The sequence below is a fragment of the Gopherus evgoodei genome, chromosome 6, assembly GCF_007399415.2.
Source record: "Gopherus evgoodei ecotype Sinaloan lineage chromosome 6, rGopEvg1_v1.p, whole genome shotgun sequence".
Lineage (NCBI taxonomy): Eukaryota > Metazoa > Chordata > Testudines > Testudinidae > Gopherus > Gopherus evgoodei.
Genome location: NC_044327.1, coordinates 112,392,092 through 112,410,922, shown reverse-complemented (window position 1 = coordinate 112,410,922; position 18,831 = coordinate 112,392,092). Strand labels below are relative to the sequence as shown.

At 45.7% G+C, this 18,831-nt stretch overlaps 1 protein-coding gene across 1 annotated transcript; it reads left to right on the top strand.

Moving 5' to 3' along the window:
* Positions 1 to 6,055: 6,055 nt before the first annotated feature.
* On the top strand, positions 6,056 to 8,326 carry RXFP3 (relaxin family peptide receptor 3). The gene has a single exon (XM_030567190.1). The coding sequence runs from the start codon at positions 7,049 to 7,051 to the stop codon at positions 8,324 to 8,326; it is 1,278 nt and encodes a 425-aa protein (XP_030423050.1). The 5' UTR covers positions 6,056 to 7,048.
* The last annotated feature ends 10,505 nt before the right edge of the window (positions 8,327 to 18,831 follow it).

Sequence of the window (18,831 nt, the reverse complement as noted above, 5' to 3'; positions counted from 1 at the left end):
ACAGCCAAATCGCTGCCCCACTGACCGACCTGACCAAAAAGACCCAGCCGAATGCAGTTAAGTGGACTGATGAGTGTCAGAAGGCCTTTACCCAGCTTAAGGCGATGCTCATGGCTGACCCTGTGCTAAGGGCCCCGGACTTTGACAAACCATTCCTAGTAACCACAGATGCATCTGAGCATGGTGTAGGAGCAGTTCTCTTGCAGGAAGGACGGGATCACAACTTCCATCCTGTCGTGTTTCTCAGCAAGAAACTGTCTGAGAGGGAAAGCCAGTGGTCCATCAGTGAAAAGGAATGCTACGCCATTGTGTACGCCCTGGAAAACCTACGCCCATATGTTTGGGGACGGCGGTTCCAGCTACAAACCGACCATGCTGTGCTAAAATGGCTTCATACTGCCAAGGGAAACAACAAAAAACTGTTTTGATGGAGTTTAGCTCTCCAAGATTTTAATTTTGAAATTCAACACATTTCAGGAGCTTCTAAGAAAGTAGATGATGCACTTTCCCGTGAAAGTTTCCCAGAATCCACTGGTTAAAAATTGTCCTTAAAATGTAGAAAGTCTTGTAGTTTACATACTTAGTAGTATATGTAAAGGTGCATGTGTTGTATTAATCTGTTTATTGCAAAGTTCTAGGAAGAAATCACCACCAGTGAGGTTCCCCACTGCCTGCGATTTGGGGGGGGGGGTCATAAACAGATGGTTAAGGGTTAATGTCTCTTTTACTTATAAAGGGTTAACTAGCAGTAAACCTGGGACACCTGACCAGAGGACCAATCAGGAGACAAGATACTTTCAAATCCCGGTGGAGGGAAGACTTTCTTTGTGTTTTTTGGGTTTCGCTCTGTTCTCTCTGGGTTCTGAGAGGGGCCAGACATGTAAGCAGATATCTCCAAATTTCTGAAACAGCCTCTTCTGTTCAATTTAGTAAGTACCAATTAGGAAAGGCGGTTTAGTCTTTTTATTTGTTTTCTTTATTTGCAAATGTGTATTTTGCTGGAAGGATTGTATTTGTGCTGGGGGGAGGATTTTCTCTAGTGTCTCTAAGCTAAAAGACCCTGTAACATTTGCCATCTTAATTTTACAGAGACAACTTGTACTTTTTTCTTTCTTTTATTAAAAGCTTTTCTTTTTAAGAACCTGATTGATTTTTTGGTTATCTTGGGTATGACCCCAGGGGAGGGAGTCTGCACTCACCAGGGAATTGGTGGGAGGAAGGAGAGAAGGGGGGAGGAAAAGCCTGATTTCTCTCTGTGTTAAGATGACTGTCTCTCTCTCAGGGAGAATCTGGGAGGGGGAGAGAAGGGGGGGAGGTGAATTCCTCTCTGTTTTAAGATTCAAGGAGTTTGAATCACAGTGATCTTCCAGGGTAACCCAGGGAGGGGAAGCCTGGGAAAGGCAATGGTGGAGGAAAGGGTTTACTTTCCTTGTGTTAAGATCCAGGGGGTCTGGGTCTTGGGGTCCCCTGGGAAGGTTTGGGGGGGACCAGAGCGTACCAGGCACTGCAAGTCCTGGTTGGTGGCAGCACTACAAGTTCTAAGCTGGTAATTAAGCTTAGGGGAATTCATGCTGGTACCCCATCTTTTGGACGCTAAGGTTCAGAGTGGGGATTCATACCATGACACCGGTTAAGACAGCCATCCTTATATGCAGAAATGTCAGTGCTGCCAAGAGATGCTTTAGCTCATATTCAATTAGCGCAACTCCCAAATGCCTTATTTGACTTGCTCGCATTAGGCATAATTACATCTTTCTTAATAATTCCCAATCCCGCCCCGGTGTTCTGTGTCCCCTCCTTGTTCTGGAACTTCATTACAATTTAGTCTCTATAGTGTACCAACCAAATATGTTTGGCAGGAAAATATTCGTGGAATAAAACTCATTTCACACAAGAGACAGTTTCTGTCTTTTTCCCATTTAAATTATGTGAAAATTGGGCTTACAGAAGATCTGTGTGCTCAGAATAGGGCTTTAAATCTTCAGGGAGCATGCTAAAAAATCCAATTTTGCGTATTGTGTCTTACTAGTTCCTGGCATTCATATTGGCTGTGGAAGATGTTAACTGGCCCAAATAAAGATGATACCTTGACTGCTACTTGCAAATGGGTGAGGGGAAGGTTAACTAAAGGGAAGATAGAACAGCTCTCAAGACAATGAAGAGACTTGTTTGTTGTACTCTTAAATTTTGACTAAGCTCTGAAACAATGCCCTGGATATAGGACTAAAGGATCTGCATACCAGAAAGGAGATCTTGAGTTTTCACAAGATCAGACTTGCTGTGGCCATATTCAGACCTAGGCATTTCCACCTTCCCTATATAATGTTCTTCTTCAGTTTCCACTACAGGAGTTAGCCTTCTTCATTTCCTGTTCTACGATACTATGAAACACTGTTAAACACCTACTGGCTTTTACCCTGGAAATGGCTTAATTTTGGTGGTGCCTAGTCAGTGAAGTACTTTGGGATTCTTCTGACTAAAATATGCAAATTAAGTTTTTAATAATGAAGAATATTACCTGGATGTAGCTCCATCCCACTGATTACAGGAGAGGGTGAAGAGATGTAACATAAGAATGTAAGACTGGCTGCACTGAGTCAGACCAAAGGTCCATCCAGCCCAGTATCCTGTCTTCCGACAGTGGCCAATCCAGGTGCCCCAGAGGGAGTGAATCTAACAGATAATGATCAAGTGATCTCTCTCCTGCCATCCATTATCACCCTCTGACAAACAGAGGCTAGGGGCACCATTCCTTACCCATCCTGGCTAATAGCCATTAATGGACTTAACCTCCATGAATTTATCCAGTTCTCTTTTAAACCCAGTTATAGTTCTAGCCTTCACAACCTCCTCAGGCACGGAGTTCCACAAGTTGACTGTGCACTGTGTGAAGAACTTCCTTTTATTTGTTTTAAACCTGCTGCCCATTAATTTCATTTGGTGGCCCCTAGTTCTTATATTATGGAAACAAGTAAATAACTTTTTCTTATTCACTTTCTCCACATCACTCATGATTTTATATACCTGTATCATATCCCCCCCTTAGTCTCCTCTTTTCCAAGCTGAAAAGTCCTAGTCTCTTTAATCTTTCCTCATATGGGACTCGTTCCAACCCCTTAATCATTTTAGTTGCCCTTCTCTAAACCTTTTCTAATGCCAGTATATCTGTATATATGTAAAAGAAATAAAAGGAAGCACTTCTTTACACAGCATGTCCTCAGACTATGGAATTCTATACTCTAGAAGGTCAAAGGGTCACACACAGTAACTGAGTTTTAAAGGGTGCTGGATAATTTTGTGGGCAATAACGTTTGGCCAATATTAAGACAAGGTAATAAAACGTCATGCTTGACAACATCAGAATATTACCACGGATGTCAGGAAAGAATTTTTCCCAATATACAGCAATGAATAATTGACCAAGTACATTACAGACAGGTTTTGATTATCTAGGTTAGAACCTGCAGGGCTGGAAACCAGGAGCATGAGGGTTCTGACACTCCTGCATCGCCACACAAGGGTTTGGCTAGGCTCCTGCAGGAGGACCTTGTGAGGTTGGGCTTGGCAGTAAGTACCAGCCCACAGGACCTCAGTGGCAGCCCCTCGTAGCCCACTGTTTGGCTGGTACCAGTACTTAAACCAGGAGCTGTGAAGAGGAGCTGTCTGAGCAACAACACAGACTACCTGCCCATCTGTTCTCCAGACCTTGCTTGTGACAGACCATAGATTCTAGCTTCCAACCCTGGTTTGTCCTCAACTTCGCTATTTGATTACTGTCTGTAACCTGGCGCCCAACCTCAATCTCCTGGTAATCTGTCACTGCCTGTCTCCTGACCCCTGACTCTCAGTTTGCCCTCTGGTCTACCTTGGACTGTGACCTATAAGTAGCCTGACCCCACCTGCCTCTTGACTGCGCCTACTGGCCTATCTTTGACTCTGACCTCCTGGTACCTGACTTAGCCTGACTCCTGCTCCGACCACTATGTCTGACTGTCCATGTCAGTCTCACCAATCAGCCTAGATGGATAGAAAAGTGGATGCATCATTTGCATAATCTGTTCGTGGAAATTCGATGTTCCTAAATGATGGGAAACATATACCAATGCATCTTATTATAGAGATTTTCATCATAGTAGTGCCCAGCACATTATTTTAGGCACTGTACATAGATGAACACACAGTCAGTCTCCCTCAAGAATTTGCATTCTAAGGCCCCTATTCTTCAACTCAAGAGTATACAGGGTCAGAGCCTAAGAAGACAGGCAGTACACCAAGGGTGGCCAGAGACACAATCTATACTATTTTATATACATATGCCCACTTGTAAACTTTTAAAATAAGATTCTAAAAGCACTGCCAGTTAGCCCTATATGCCTCTTGAACCTTTATTTATTGGCTGGTTTTTTTGGTTTTTTTTTACAGATACCAGCACAGAAGTGGGTCTTAAGTATGCTTCAGTTAGGGAGATATTCCATGGCTAAGGGGCATAGTGTAAGAAGATACAGAAATGTCTGTGTAGAAAAGTAAATCAGATCAGTTAACAGACGATGGGGATAATACTTGACTTGTTTAAGTTGCTCTTGTGCTCTTCAGATGTTTGATTTAGAATGGATGATGGTCAAAAAAATAACTGAACATTTTCAGACCTGGTTCCTAACCCCTCTTCCTTGCCCTCCACCCACCCACTTTCAAAGTATCTTTTGCCTAGTTTGTTGACAAAAACATATTTTACTACCTCAAGAACAGAGACAATGTACCCTACAACAGAACATGCCGTATTTTATTCTGCCTCATGTGCAATATGAGTTCACAAACAAAATGGCCAGCTTAGTTATTTTCCAGAATCTTTTCTTGTTCCTGATGACATACGAACCAGAAAGAACAGAGCTGGGTTTCCAATACCGGGGGAGACTGCAGTGCTAGCAGAAAGGGAGGGAGATGCAGTTTGATTTGTGTCTTGTAGGGAGAAAATTTGACATAAAAAGGGAAGGTTGCTCAAGCATGACACCAGATGCTACTTCCTCTTAAACTTTTTCCCACCCTCTCAGGGACTACAACAATGAATATGGAAGTGAGAGTTTTATTCAGTTCAAGGGTTCTGGTCAAAGGTAAACTTCTTGTCAACTCTTGGTGTCTGTAAGAAGAGTTGTCTGTGGCTGCTGATTTTCTCTAAACCCTTATTTTGTTATGCATCATTTTCCCCTGAAACCCCAGAGCCCTCTAGTGGCCAATGTTAAAGTATTCATAAGGATTTTCTATCAAAGGATCTGCGCTTTTTGAAGTCAACAGCAAATGTCCGATGGACTTCAGCCGGAGAACAATAGGACCCAAAACCAGGACCAGCTACCCTGTCTAGTTTCCCTTAGTAATCCTCTACTGCATTCTTTCCACCTTACAAGGACCTAGTGTCTAATGTTCATCTTTATTGTTTTCCTATAACTCATTTTAAATTAAGAGATAAGGATTACCGCTATGTTCAACCTTTATTTTAAGGAGAGAAAGATTTTTAGTCATTTAATATTAATCTGTGGTTTTAACATATTTACTTTTCATTACAGAAAAATAATTCTGAGACTTTTTGAGTTGTATTGCTTGCTGGCAAAAAAAAGGAAGAGGGGAAGAAAGATCAAATAATTTTAGATTCATTCTGTAGCTAAGCAAAGTGTAATACCACATCCCTCCAAAGAATCCACCCGTTATGGGATCACTTGATAATGATAGGTTGGTTTTGTTAATAATCCAGAACATTTGCAAAGCTTTTCATTAAACTGCATTGTCTAAACCCACAAGAATTTATGGACTCTGGTAGACTGAAAAGTCTTCGATGGGTGTAAAATATCATGTAAACAAAATAATACTGGAAATAAATATTGCACCCTATTAGGAACAGAATTAGTTACACAAGAAAACAAAGAATAGGGATGTACATCAGTTTGTGGCACAGACAAGCTGAACGATAAACAAGTTCTGTGCTTGTTTAAACTAAATGCAAGCTTGCAACTGGACTACAAATTTTAAAAGTTTTGGTGCGCATAGGAAGGGCAGCTTACCAGTTTCCTTAGACTAAGATACATTTCACTATACCTATACATTCTGTGTAGAGAACGGAAGGGTGGGTTGGTTTCCACTTCCCATGACATGTTCTACTTCAGGATAAATAGAAAAGATCGGTGCGTTTTAAAGCGTGAGAGATAGAAGTGAAGGGCTTTTTAAAGTGGGGAGGGGCTGCATTTCACATGATCTTTTTCTTCTGGATCTCAGATACTCTTTAAATGCAGCTAATTGCAACGTACGAAATTCCAGCGCTGGGGAAAGCCAAGGCCGGGCGGGGATTCTCCGGGACGGTGAGCGGAAAGGGCGCTTGCGGGGAGAGCGCGCCGCGGGGGAGTGGGAGCTGTTCACGGCTTCGTTCGGGGGCTCGCAGAGCTCAGCGGCCGCTGATCGGCAGGCAGGTGGAGAGAGCGGGCACTGACCACGGCCGGGGCTGGCCCCTGTAAGAACCTCGGAGAGCTCCGGCCGCTGCGCACGCACCTCAGCCCGCTCAAGCGGGGCAGAAAGTGAATATAAGCCGGGCGAGCCGACGGGAGCAGGCAGTGAGCGCTGGGAGCACAGACGCTCCTAGAGAGGCAGCGGCAGCGGAGCACAGGTGGGCGCCTCCAGGACAGGGAGCAGCGAGAGGCGGCTCCTTGTCCCACCGCAGCCCGGCGGGGCTGGAGTCTCCCAGCCGGCTGGGGCAACGCTGCCCGCTCCCTGGGAGTCTGGGCTCGTTCTGCTCAGCCTGATGTGCCCCACGGCGGGCACGGGAAGGGGCGCGCCGCCTGCCAGCGCCTCCCTGCCTGTGCTGGGCACCTGAAGCGGCAGCCGCCGCGCTGGGCTTCGTGGCTGGCTGAGCTGCTGCATCCAGGGCTGGACTACGTGCTGAGCATGTGCTTTGCGGGCGAGGGGGACCCGTGCCAGCCACCGGAGCGTAGATCCTGATCGCAGCCTCTGGGCGGGAGAGGAGGAGAGAGACCCGCTCCCTCCAGCCCCCCCCCCCCCCCGCCATGGGATGGACGCCCCGTGTGAGCCCAGTTACTGCTCACTCGCCGTCAGCATGGAGGGAGCCTCCCTGGCCGGGCACTTCGGCAACGGGACCAACGAGTCCCTGCAGGAGCCCTTCAGGAGCATCAACCTGGAGCGAGCCGACGGGCTGCAGGGGGACAGCTCCGCCGTCCTGCGCATCGTCATCTCCAGCGTCTACTCGGTGGTGTGCGCCCTGGGGCTGGTGGGCAACCTGCTGGTGCTCTACCTGATGAAGAGCAAGCAGGGCTGGAAGAAATCCTCCGTCAACCTCTTCGTGACCAGCCTGGCGCTCACCGACTTCCAGTTCGTGCTGACGCTGCCCTTCTGGGCGGTGGAGAACGCCCTGGACTTCACCTGGCTCTTCGGCAAGGCCATGTGCAAGATCGTCTCCTACGTGACGGCCATGAACATGTACGCCAGCGTCTTCTTCCTCACCGCCATGAGCGTGGCCCGCTACCACTCCGTGGCCTCGGCGCTGAGCAGCCGGCAGGGCAGCGCCGGGTGCTGCTCGGCCAAGTGGCTCTGCCTCCTCATCTGGGGCGCGGCCATGCTGGCCTCCCTGCCCCACGCCATCTTCTCCACCACCGCCACCGTCTTCAACGAGGAGCTCTGCCTGGTCAAGTTCCCCGAGGGCCGGGGCAACAGCGCCCAGTTCTGGCTGGGCCTCTACCAGGCCCAGAAGGTGCTGCTGGGCTTCCTGGTGCCGCTGGCGGTCATCAGCCTCTGCTACCTGCTGCTGCTGCGCTTCCTGGGCGAGCGCCACGTGGGCCGGGCCTGCGGCGGGCCCAAGCGGCGGGCCAAGGTGACCCGCTCGGTGACGGTGGTGGTGCTCTCCTTCTTCCTCTGCTGGCTGCCCAACCAGGCGCTCACCGCCTGGGGCATCCTGGTCAAGCTCAACGTGGTGCACTTCAGCCCGCAGTACTTCCTCTCGCAGGCCTACCTCTTCCCCGTCAGCGTGTGCCTGGCGCACTGCAACAGCTGCCTCAACCCGCTGCTCTACTGCCTGCTGCGCCGCGAGTTCCGCACCGCCCTGCGCCGCCTGCTCTGGCGCCTGGCCTCGCCCTCGCTCACCGCCACGCGCCCCTTCACCGCCAGCACCAAGCCCGAGCCCGAGGAGCAGGCGCTGCGCGCCCTGGTGCCCGCCAGCGCGCTGCCCCCCGCCGCCGCCCCCCAGCCCGAGCTCCTCTACTACCCGCCCGGCGTGGTGGTGTGCAGCGGCCGCTGGGACGTGCTGCCCAGCAGCTCCGCCGAGCAGCGCTGCTGAGCCGCAGGGGGGCCTGGGAGCGATGCCCACGGGGATGGGATCCAGGGAGTGGCCCAGCCCTGGGGGCGGTGGAAGGGGTGTCTGTGGGAGATGGAGGGGGGATGGGCTCTGGAGACTGTTCTGGCCCTGGTAGGGATGGAAGGGTCTGTGGGGGATGGGCTCTGGGGACCGTCCCAATGGTGCTGGGAGGATGGGCTCTGGGGCCCGTTCCAGTGGTGGAGAGGGAGGCTGTGGGGGATGGGCTCTGGGGACTGACCCCATGGTGTCTGGAGGGGAGGGCTCCTGGGAGTGTCCTGGCTCTAGGAGAAGTTGGGGGAAGGGAGGGTCCATGGGAGATGAAACTGCAGCTCTCCCCTCAGCTTTGCCAAGAGGCCCAGCCTTGGGGGGTGCATATGGAGACTGAGGCTCCATGTGGCCAGGCTACTGTGTGTGGAGGAGCCAGGGGGACTAAATGGGGGATGAGGATGGCTGGGAAGTGGAGGGCGCTTGCAGACTTTGTATGAGGAGATTGCGGGAGCACTGAGTGGTGAGACTGCAGCTGGAGCGATGCCATGTCCAGACACCGTCTGGATGTCCCTTGCCTCCTCAGTGAATCTCCCAGCTGCAGAGGAGGTGGCTGAGATGTGTGGGAAGCAAGCCAGGACTTTCTACCTGCCACCTCAGAGCCCAGATTGCGGGGGACCTGGCTTCTTTTGTCCTCTCCCAGCACTGAACTGGGGCGCCAAGCATAACTCACTGTAAATGCAAGCAACTGCAGCTCCAAAGAGAAGGCTGTTCGTGGGGTGTTCACTGCAGCACTTAGCCTGTTGCCTCTTAGCCTGTTGCCAAAGCAAAAATGATTCTCACTGATAAACAAGAACAGGAGTCACTGATGTTTGGGAGCTGGGTGCTGCTGAAAAGGGGAAGGGGCTTTTCCTATTTTATTACCTGTAACTATAAACTTTGCCCTAGCGGTGAAATGTTATGTCCTACCATCAGCCACTGTTGTAGATCATTTGTGGTTAATGGGGTGCTGTATCTGTAACTGACCATTGCTTAGAAGGAATTAAACCACTGCACTGCCAATTTTAAAGAGGCTGACTATTCAGAGCCCAAGACCCGAAGGCACCATTGCGACCATCTAGTCTGACCTCTGGTAGAACACAGGCCATAGAATTTCCCCAAAATCATTTCTAGAACACATCTTTTAGAGAAACAGCTAATCTTGATTTTAAGATTGTCACCGATGAAGAATCAGCCATGAGCCCTAATAAATTGTTCCAATGGTTAATTAACCGCACTGTTACAAATTTACACCGTATTTCCAGTCTGAATTTGTCTAGCTTCAAAATTTCCAGCCCTTGGATTGTGTTATAACTTTCTCAGCTACTTTGAAGAGCCCATTATCCAATCGTTCCCCAGGTAGGTACGTATAGGATGCAGCCATCCAAGCTGGCTTTATCATCTCTTTGTTAAGCTAAATAGATTGAGCTGTTTGAGCCTATCACTCTAAGGCAGTGGTTCTCAACCTGTCCAAACTACTATACCCCTTTCAGGAGTCTGATTTGTCTTACATATCCCAAGTTTCACTTAAAAACTGCTTGCTTAGAAAATCAGACATAGGTGTCACAGCACACTATTACTGAATAATTGTTTACTTTCTCATTTTTACCATAGAATTACAAAATACATCAATTGGAATATAAATATTCTCACATTTCAGTGTATAGTATGCAGAGCACTATAAACAAGTCATTGTATGATACTTTTAGTTTGTACTGCACTGGTGCTTTTTATATAGTCTATTGTAAAACTAGCAAATATCTGGATGAATTGATGTACTCCCTGGAAGACCTCTGTGTACCCACATACCCCTGGTTGAGAACCACTGCTGTAAGGCATGTTTTCTAATCTTTTAATCATTCTTGTGGTGCTTCTCTGAATCCTCTCCCATTTATCAATATATTTCTTGTATTGTGGGTACCAGAACTGCACACAATATTCCAGCAGTGGTCACAACAGTGCCAAATACAAAGGTAAAATAGCCTCTCTGCTCCTACTCAAGCTTCCCTTGTTTATTCATCCCAGGATCGCATTAGCTTTTTTGTCCACAGCGTCACACTGGGAAGTCGTGGTCAGCTGATTATCCACCCTGACCCCAAAATCTTTTTCAGAGTCACTGCTTGCCAGGATAGACTCCCCAATCCTGTAAGTATGACCTACATTCATTGTTCCTAGATGTATATATTTACACTTAACAATATTAAACCACATTGCTTGCAGCCAATTTACCAAGCAGTCCTGATCACTCTGTATCAGTGACCTGTCCTCTTCATTACTGACCATTCCCCCACATTGTGTGTCATCTGCAAACTTTATCAGTCATTTTATGTTTTCTTCCTGGTAATTGATACAAATGTTAACTAGCATAGGGCTAAAAAAAGATATCAGGTTAGTTTGACACAATCTATTTTCCATAAACCCCTGTTGATTTGCATTAATTACTTTACCCTTCTTTAATTTGTTATTAGTCAAGTCCCCAACCAGCTGCCCCATTATCTTGCCCAGGATCAATATCAAGCTGATAGGCCTATAATTACCTGGCTTATCCCATTTACCTTTTTAAAAATTGGCACAACATTACCTGTCCTGTGTCTTCTAGAATTTCCCCAGGGATCCCAGACTTATTGAAAATCAACTTTAACAGCGTAGCAAGCTCCTCAGGCAGTGCTCTTAAAACTTTTGGATGCAAGTTATCTGGACCTGCTGATTTCAAAATGTTTACTTCTGATAGTTTCTGTTTAATATCCTCCAGAGACACTGCTGGAATAGAAAAAGTGTTATCATAAAATGAGACTCATCTGTTGTTGTTTTCCCCCCAAATACAGACAAATGTGAATATAGAGGTACTTGGCAGCATTTCCATGAGTCCATTTTTGTTCATATCTGCTGCTGTGGATTTTAGATCTCCGAAGATGCTCCCCTCCATTTGACTCTGTATATAAGATGTGCCACAAGAGATCATTACATTCCTCTTGTCACAATTAATACATAGTAACCCATGTGAGAGTGATGGGTGGCCAGGATGACAGGGACAAGACCATTTCCAGGAGTTTCAGCTTGTGGAGTCTCCTACTTACCTGTTCATCGGGGGGGACCAGTTTGTCCCTCTGCTGCATGGAGGAGTCCACTCCTTTAGCATGACCGTGAGATCCAGACTGACCTCAGGAGATCCACAGAAGACAGCGTGCAGATGTTGTCTCCATTCTATGCTTGGCCCCACACCAGCTCTTGGAGGATCTGTGCTTCCAGGTGCTGCTCCTACACAGCAGCCCTTGGAACACAGAGAAAGGAGTTCCACAGGGCTGGGAGGGAGGCGGGGAAGACTAAAGCACCAAGTCAGGCAGTATTAAATTGCATTTCTTTCTGCTGTGTGTTTGGAGGCGAGAATCTGGAGGAGCCCCCTTCTGCCCCTGCTCTGGCCTCTACAACTCCATGAAGCTGGAAGTGCAGGAGGAGCTCACAGAGGGGTACTGTGGGGGTGGGAAGGAAGGGAAGGAGCAGATTACAGTGGTAGAATTTCCTTCTCTCTATGGATTCTTCTAGACTAGAGGTTTTGCTCCTGTTGTAACTCAAGCTGCTGTTAGTTATTAACTTGAGCTAAGTAACACAGTTGTAAATTGGATACCCCACACACTGCATGGCAGTTTATTCCAGGACCCAGGTGTTTGTGGTTCATCTTTGGGCTCAGCCTACAGCAAACATTCCCTCTGAAATTCACTCCTGTCAGACTGAGGTTGGTGGAAAGGGGGAGGGGAGTGAGGGTATTCCATAAAATGGCATGGGGGGGGCAATTTCCCTCCATTATGGATACAGATTAGTGCATCAGGCCTTCAGTTTTTGTCCAGGAAAACCTTGCATTGACTTCAAAGGGAATTTTACTCAGGGAGGTACAGAGTCCTTCAGGATTTTGCCCCATGCTGTACCTGCCTATGAAGTCCAGCGTAGAATGAAGACTTGCTCCTGTGCTCAGGCTGCAACTCGGTCAATCATTTGAACCAAAGCACCATTATTCTGTCTCAAGACAGCTGGGACCTTTTTGGTGGTATCCTTATCATCCTGAGCACGGCAATAGAGACATAGCACAGTGTTCAGAAAGCAACAAAAAATTATTTGGAAGAACAAATTGATGAGGGAAGATCCAAAGACCCTGGAGATGACTGAGTGGGGACCTGGTAATCTACAGCTATTGTAAGTGAATGAAACAGCTAGTATGGGGTAGAAGCTGCTCAAACAATCTTGTTTTTTGTTCAGAGCAGTGAGCTGTCACCCAAGGAAAGTGCCAAGAGTCCAATCACTAGAACTTTAGAATGTGTAGGAAATCATCCTGCATGGATAGAGAAAGGGACTGGATTCAGGAGGGTCCTTCCATCCCTAACTTCCATGATAGGGGGCTGGGGGCAGGAACACATCTTCAGCAGCTTTGGGCTATTTCTTAGGTTGTTTGCGCAACATTCTTCAAATACATTGCATGAATGCCAGGCTGACTGGTTTCCTCCAAATGCCCATGTCTGGATTTATAACAAAAATCCTCTCGTGACTCAAAGTAAAATGTTCACATAGCTTTGTGTGCAACAGCAGTCAAAAAGCTAACAGAATGTTAGGAACTGTTAGGAAAGGGATAGATAGTAAGACAGTAAATATCATAGTGCCTCTATGCAAGCCCATGGTATATCCTATCCACACCTGGAATAGTGTGCGCAGTTCTGGTCACTCCATCTCAAAAAAGATGCATTACAGTTGGAAAAGGTACAGAGAAGGACAACACAAAATGATTAGGGATCTGGAACAGCATCTGCATGAGAAAAGGTTAAAAAGACTGGGACTTTTCAGCTTGGAGAAGAGATGACTAGGAGGGGCTATGAAAGAGATCGATAAAATCTTGACTGGTGTGAATAAGGAGATATTATTTACTCCTTTACATAATACAAAAATGGGGTCATGCAATGAAATTAATAGGCAGCAGGTTTAAAACCAAAAAAAGGAAGTACTTCACACAGCGCACAGGCAACCTGTGGAATTCATTGGCAGGTAATGTTGTGAAGGCCAAAACTATAACTGGGTTCAAAAAAGTATTAAGAACATTCCTGGAAGATAGGTCCATTAATGACTCAGCCAAGATAGTCAGGAATGTAACCGTATGTTGTGAGCGTCCATAGCATCTGTTTGCCAGAAGCTGGGAGTGGAGGACAGGGATGGATCATTCAATGATTGCCTGCTCTGTTTATTCTCTCTGAAGCATTAGCCATTATCAGAAGACAGGATACTGAGCTAGATGGACCATTGGTCTGACCCAGCATGGCCATTCTTATGCCTAGGTGCATAACTCCTATTGATTTTAATGGTCGCCTAGGTGCTTATGGAAATCTCACTAGGCACATATCTGCATCTTTAAACACCTAAATAGTCTGGCCGCATATAACTAGCCAAATGTTTAGTGCAACCAGGACCTTAGATTTTATATCCTACTTCCCTTTGAAGTATTTCTCCAGTAGTGACATTACTTAACTTTCTCCGGCTACATCTTCACTACCCGCCGTATCGGCGGGTAGCAATGGATTGCTCGGGGATCGATATATCGCGTCTCATCTAGACGCGATATATCGATCCCCGAATGCGCTTATATCGATTCCGTAACTCCACCAACCCGAATGGAGTTGCGGAATCGACAGGGGGAGCTGCGGACATTGATCCCGTGCCATGAGGACGGTGAGTAATTCGATCTTAGATACTTCGACTTCAGCTACGTTATTCACGTAGCTGAAGTTGCGTATCTAAGATCAATTTTCCCCCGTAGTGTAGACCAGCCCTTCTAGTATGTGTTGTATGCACTATCGTTGTAGCTGTGTCAGTCCCAGGATATTAGAGAGACAAGTATGTGTTGGCACTCTCTCCAGCAGGAAAAGATCTAGTTGTTCCCTGGTCCCCACTCCTTATATCATTATTGTCTCCTTTAGGCCAAGACATTCCCTGTGCAGACACTCCCTGTGCAGCCACATAGGGCCCCACTGAATTAAAATGGGTGCAGAATTGATCCACAAGGAACCACTTGCTGGATTGGGACCTTAGATTTAAAGCTTTGTTAAGAGATATTTCCCTCCAGCTTACAGATAGAATTTGTTACTGATCCAGATCAAGGGGATTATTGATAATCTGTTTATAATGAAAATTCCATTGTCAAAGTTCTCTACATCATGCAAAGTGTCAGAGGTGGCTGATAAAACAAGTTCTACAAGAAAAGACTGGATGGTGGCTTCTTTGGCTCAGCATAAACTGGTAAAAATGCATGGAACATCTTGTTGCTTTTCTCTAACCACTGTCCAATGTCTCGATTGCAGGAAGATATGTTCCTTAGAACATACAAAGTAAGAAAATAATTGGATTCTTACATTCATATACATGTACATATATGCACACATTTCTCAGACTGGATATGGAAGCAGACTCATAGCTGGAATCACACATAAGGGCCCACAGATCTGGCAAGGCTAAGAGGAAGTCAGAGGGATTATATTCCTCCTCCTGCATCATCAAGAAAATTGTTTAGTAAGCGCTAATCAGTGACACCAATGCAAACCCAGTGATGGAGATGTGGGTTGTACAGCTGTCCGCGAGTTCCTAATCTGAAGGCAATAGGGATTCTACAACTCTAAGTAAGGCCCTAATTTTCCCTGTTGCCCCTATATGGCAGGTGATTAAGTGTAAGAAAAGAACCTAGTTAGACTCTTAGATCCTAGGTTTCAGTTTTCAGAGCTGAAAAAACAAATCTTGGAATTTGAGCACACATGATATGGAATCATAAAGGGAAAGGTCTAACCCCATTTTACAGATATTAGTGTGGTTCTACTACGAAAGGTGTAAGTGCTTTCTCCTGGGAACAATTGTGTCTTTTCTAAACATATTGTTGCCAACTCTTGCGGTTTTATGGCAAGTCTCACATTATTTGGTGTTTCTCTTAAAACTCCAGCTCCTGGAGTAAAGAGAATCTCAGACACATGTACACACAAAATTAGCCCTGATGGTTGTGGAGAAGATTATGAAATGTGACTCAAGAGCATCCTAAAGGCTGAGGAAGCAGAAGACAAAAAGAACCCACAATACATTTTTTAAAAAAATATGATTTTTAAGCAAATCTCATGATATTTTGAGGCCTGATTCAAACATTTTGAATGCTTGAGGTTAGCAATACTGTGACTGTTTTTCTGAAATTCAAAACTTAGGCCCTGACTCTGCAGTGAGGTCCTGTGCTCATGTACAACCACACTGAAGTCAATGCAGATCCTTGCACCCCCATGGAATGCATTGACTTGAGCAAGCATTTGCAAAGGTTTAGGGGGTTCCCTGCATTCGGCTTGCTGCCTTACTTCTTTACCAGTAACCAGGGCCGGCTCCAGGCACCAGCTTATCAAGCAGGTGCTTGGGGCGGCCACTTCGGAGCGGGGCGGCACTTTCAAGTATTCAGCGGCAATTCGGCGGAGGGTCCCTCACTCCTGCTCAGAGCAAAGGACCTCCCACTGAATTGCTGCAGATCGCTATCGCAGCTTTTCTTTTTTTTTTTTTTTTGGCTGCTTGGGGTGGCAAAACCCCTGGAGCCGGCCCTGCCAGTAACATTCAGTTGCTAGAAGTACTTTTAGCTTATTGTGTACTCGATGCTAACTTCAGCCAGCAACTTCTTTTGCCAGGGTAACAATTGCAGACTCAGGACCAATGTGATAGGTAGCTGCTACCCAGGGAAAATATCAGGAAAATATCTTAAGCTAACTTGGGGATAGAAGGTGAAAAAGAGGGACAGAGGCACCAGGTACTAAATAGGGAAAGATAGCTTGCCAATCAGGAAGGTTAGTTTATTACTTTCCAGTGGAAAGGCACTATTTTAAAATCTCTGCTGTCTGATAACTCAAAAATTCCTCTTTGTGACTGGGCTTTTAAGCCTCAGACATATGAAGAGATTTTTCTGAGCATATTTGCAGCTTTATACCATGAGATGCTAGCCAAAGAACTCTAAAACCAGAAAGGGGCACATGGTTTTCTTGACTAGGATGATGTATTTTTATAATGAACCTTCAGAATTAGACAAAAGGGAGTGGGACACTTTTCAAGTTAGAAGCTGAAAAGGGAAGCTATTCGCAACATTCTTAAGAAGTATTGTCTCATTGGACACTGGAGACCAACCAAGCATTCAGGCTTTGGGGTGGGAGGAATTCACCTGATTTTTAAGACAGCCACAGCCCAGCCTCCCATTGTAGAGGCACAATCTTGTGCTCACATATAATCGTGCCCACAAAAAGGTAATTTTTAAACAAGATCTCCTATCCTGAAAGTGACAAAGTCAGTTCTGCCAGGCTAACAAAAGTGGAAAGCAGTAAGCATTTATTTTTCCCACTACAGTCAGCATTGATTACTCTGAATACACACAGGGAGCAGACCTGTGTCTTTCTTCATAGATGTTAACTTGTTTTACAAGGGACTAGACCCAATATAGTTAATACACAAGGGAGATGTTAATATATGGGGGAGGATTTAATTCTCCGAAAGAAAAAAATAGGGAGATCCATATAAAAATAACCAAAAAGTGCAGTACTATACTGGTTACATTGTAGCGAGCTGCAGCATTAAGAAAAGTTTAATAGTTTAGGCTGGCAGGAGTGTTTCAAAATTTTTGCTCCATGGATACACGTAGAAGCACCAGTTAGGTTCTGTGAAATGAAAATTTCCAGAAACTTAAGAGAAAAGAAAAGAAGTGTGTGATATTTGATAGCTTTAAACTGAGAAAGGCCACTCAAAGTGGTTTTACAGCAAAGGCCATCATCCTTTTCCTCCACTGAGCTAGCCATCTACAATAGCTCAGGAACACCAAGCATACCCTCCCTAGGTCTCCTCTTGACAACCACTGTTTCCCCAGCATCTTTTGACAAGACTGAAGGGATCAATGCTGGGGAGATAGTGTGCTTTTTCTGCAAGCGTTGCCAAAGTTGAGACTTTCTGTTTGCTTCCTGAGCTACAAGTTTAATCAAGAAGAAAGCATTTCACACAAGCTGCTTGAGTGGCTTGTTTTCAAGGGAACCCAGGTGGGATTATGAAAAATAGGATGCAAATTGGGATAATGAGCATGATATTACTAATATTGTAAAGCACTTCTAAGCAAGCAAATAAATATCCTTATTGCATTTTTTTTATTCAAGTCCCATGCTAGTCTGTGAAACAGGAAATAAAATTGTATTTCCTGAGAGAAAGAAAAAAGAAACAAAGTGTCAGCCTGGAAAGTGAACAAGGCTAACCCTTGTTTTCTGCTCTGATTCATTTAGGCCATCGCTATTTCCATTAAGGCTGGGGTAGTTACTCATCACAGAATGCACTGTATTCCAGTGGATCAAGCAAAGCACTGGAACTCAGGAGCCCTGGGTTCTATTCTTAGCTCTGTCACTGGCCTGCAAGGGGGACCTTGGGTAACTCCTTTCCCCTTTCTATGCCTCAGTTTCTCCATCTGAAAAATGGCGATAATGATACCGACCTCGGCAAAGTGCTTTGAGATCTATGGATAAAAAGTGCTATATGAAGAACTGGTCTGAAATCAACAATGACATTCAACAAAGTATTTCATTTGGGAAGAAAAAAATCAGGTAGGCAAAGTGGGGAATAACTGGCTTAGGTGATAGTACTACTGAAGAAGATCTGGAGGTTATAGTGGATCACAAATTGAATGAGTGTCAATATTTTACAGTTGCAAAAAAGGCAAATACCATTCCGGGATGTAGTAACAGGAGAGTAGTATCTAAGACCTGAGAGGTTATTGTCTCACACTAGCTGACCCTGGCAAGACCTCAGCTGTAGTAGTGTGTCCAGTTTTGGGTGCCACACTTCAGGGAAGCTGTGGACAAATTAAAGAGTCCAGAGGAGAGCAACAAAAATTATAAAGGGCTTAGATAACATGACTGTGAAGACAAATTTAAAAAGAACTGGGCATGTATAGCTTTGAGAAAAGAAGACTGAGGGATGGGGGAGGGACCTGATGACAGCCTTCAAATATGAAAAGAGTTGCTATAAAGAGGATGATGATCAATTGTTCTCCATGTCCACTGAAGGTAGGACAAGAAATAATGGACTTAATCTGCAGCACAGGAGATTTAGGTTAGATGTGAGGAAAAACTTTCTAAGAATAGTTAAGTACTGAAATAGATTGTCAACAGAGATCATGGAATTTCCATCATTGGAGGTTTCTAGTAACAGATTAGACCAGTGGTTCTCAGCCTATTCATCATTATGGGCTGCATATGCAGCCACACAATATATTATTCCTGGGGGAATTCTGTGCAAAAAATTAAAATTTCTGCACCAAAAAAACCAACAATTATGCCCAGAATATTTGAAAATTCTGCATATTTTATTTGTCAAAATAACAAAATACAATCATGCCAGCTTCAATTATTTTGGTAATTTATTTCAAAATACCTGTCAGCAAATGTCTG

Bases quoted from the DNA above. Each gene is read 5' to 3' on its own strand.
- RXFP3 (XM_030567190.1), top strand. From the start codon at position 7,049: ATGGACGCCCCGTGTGAGCCCAGTTACTGCTCACTCGCCGTCAGCATG.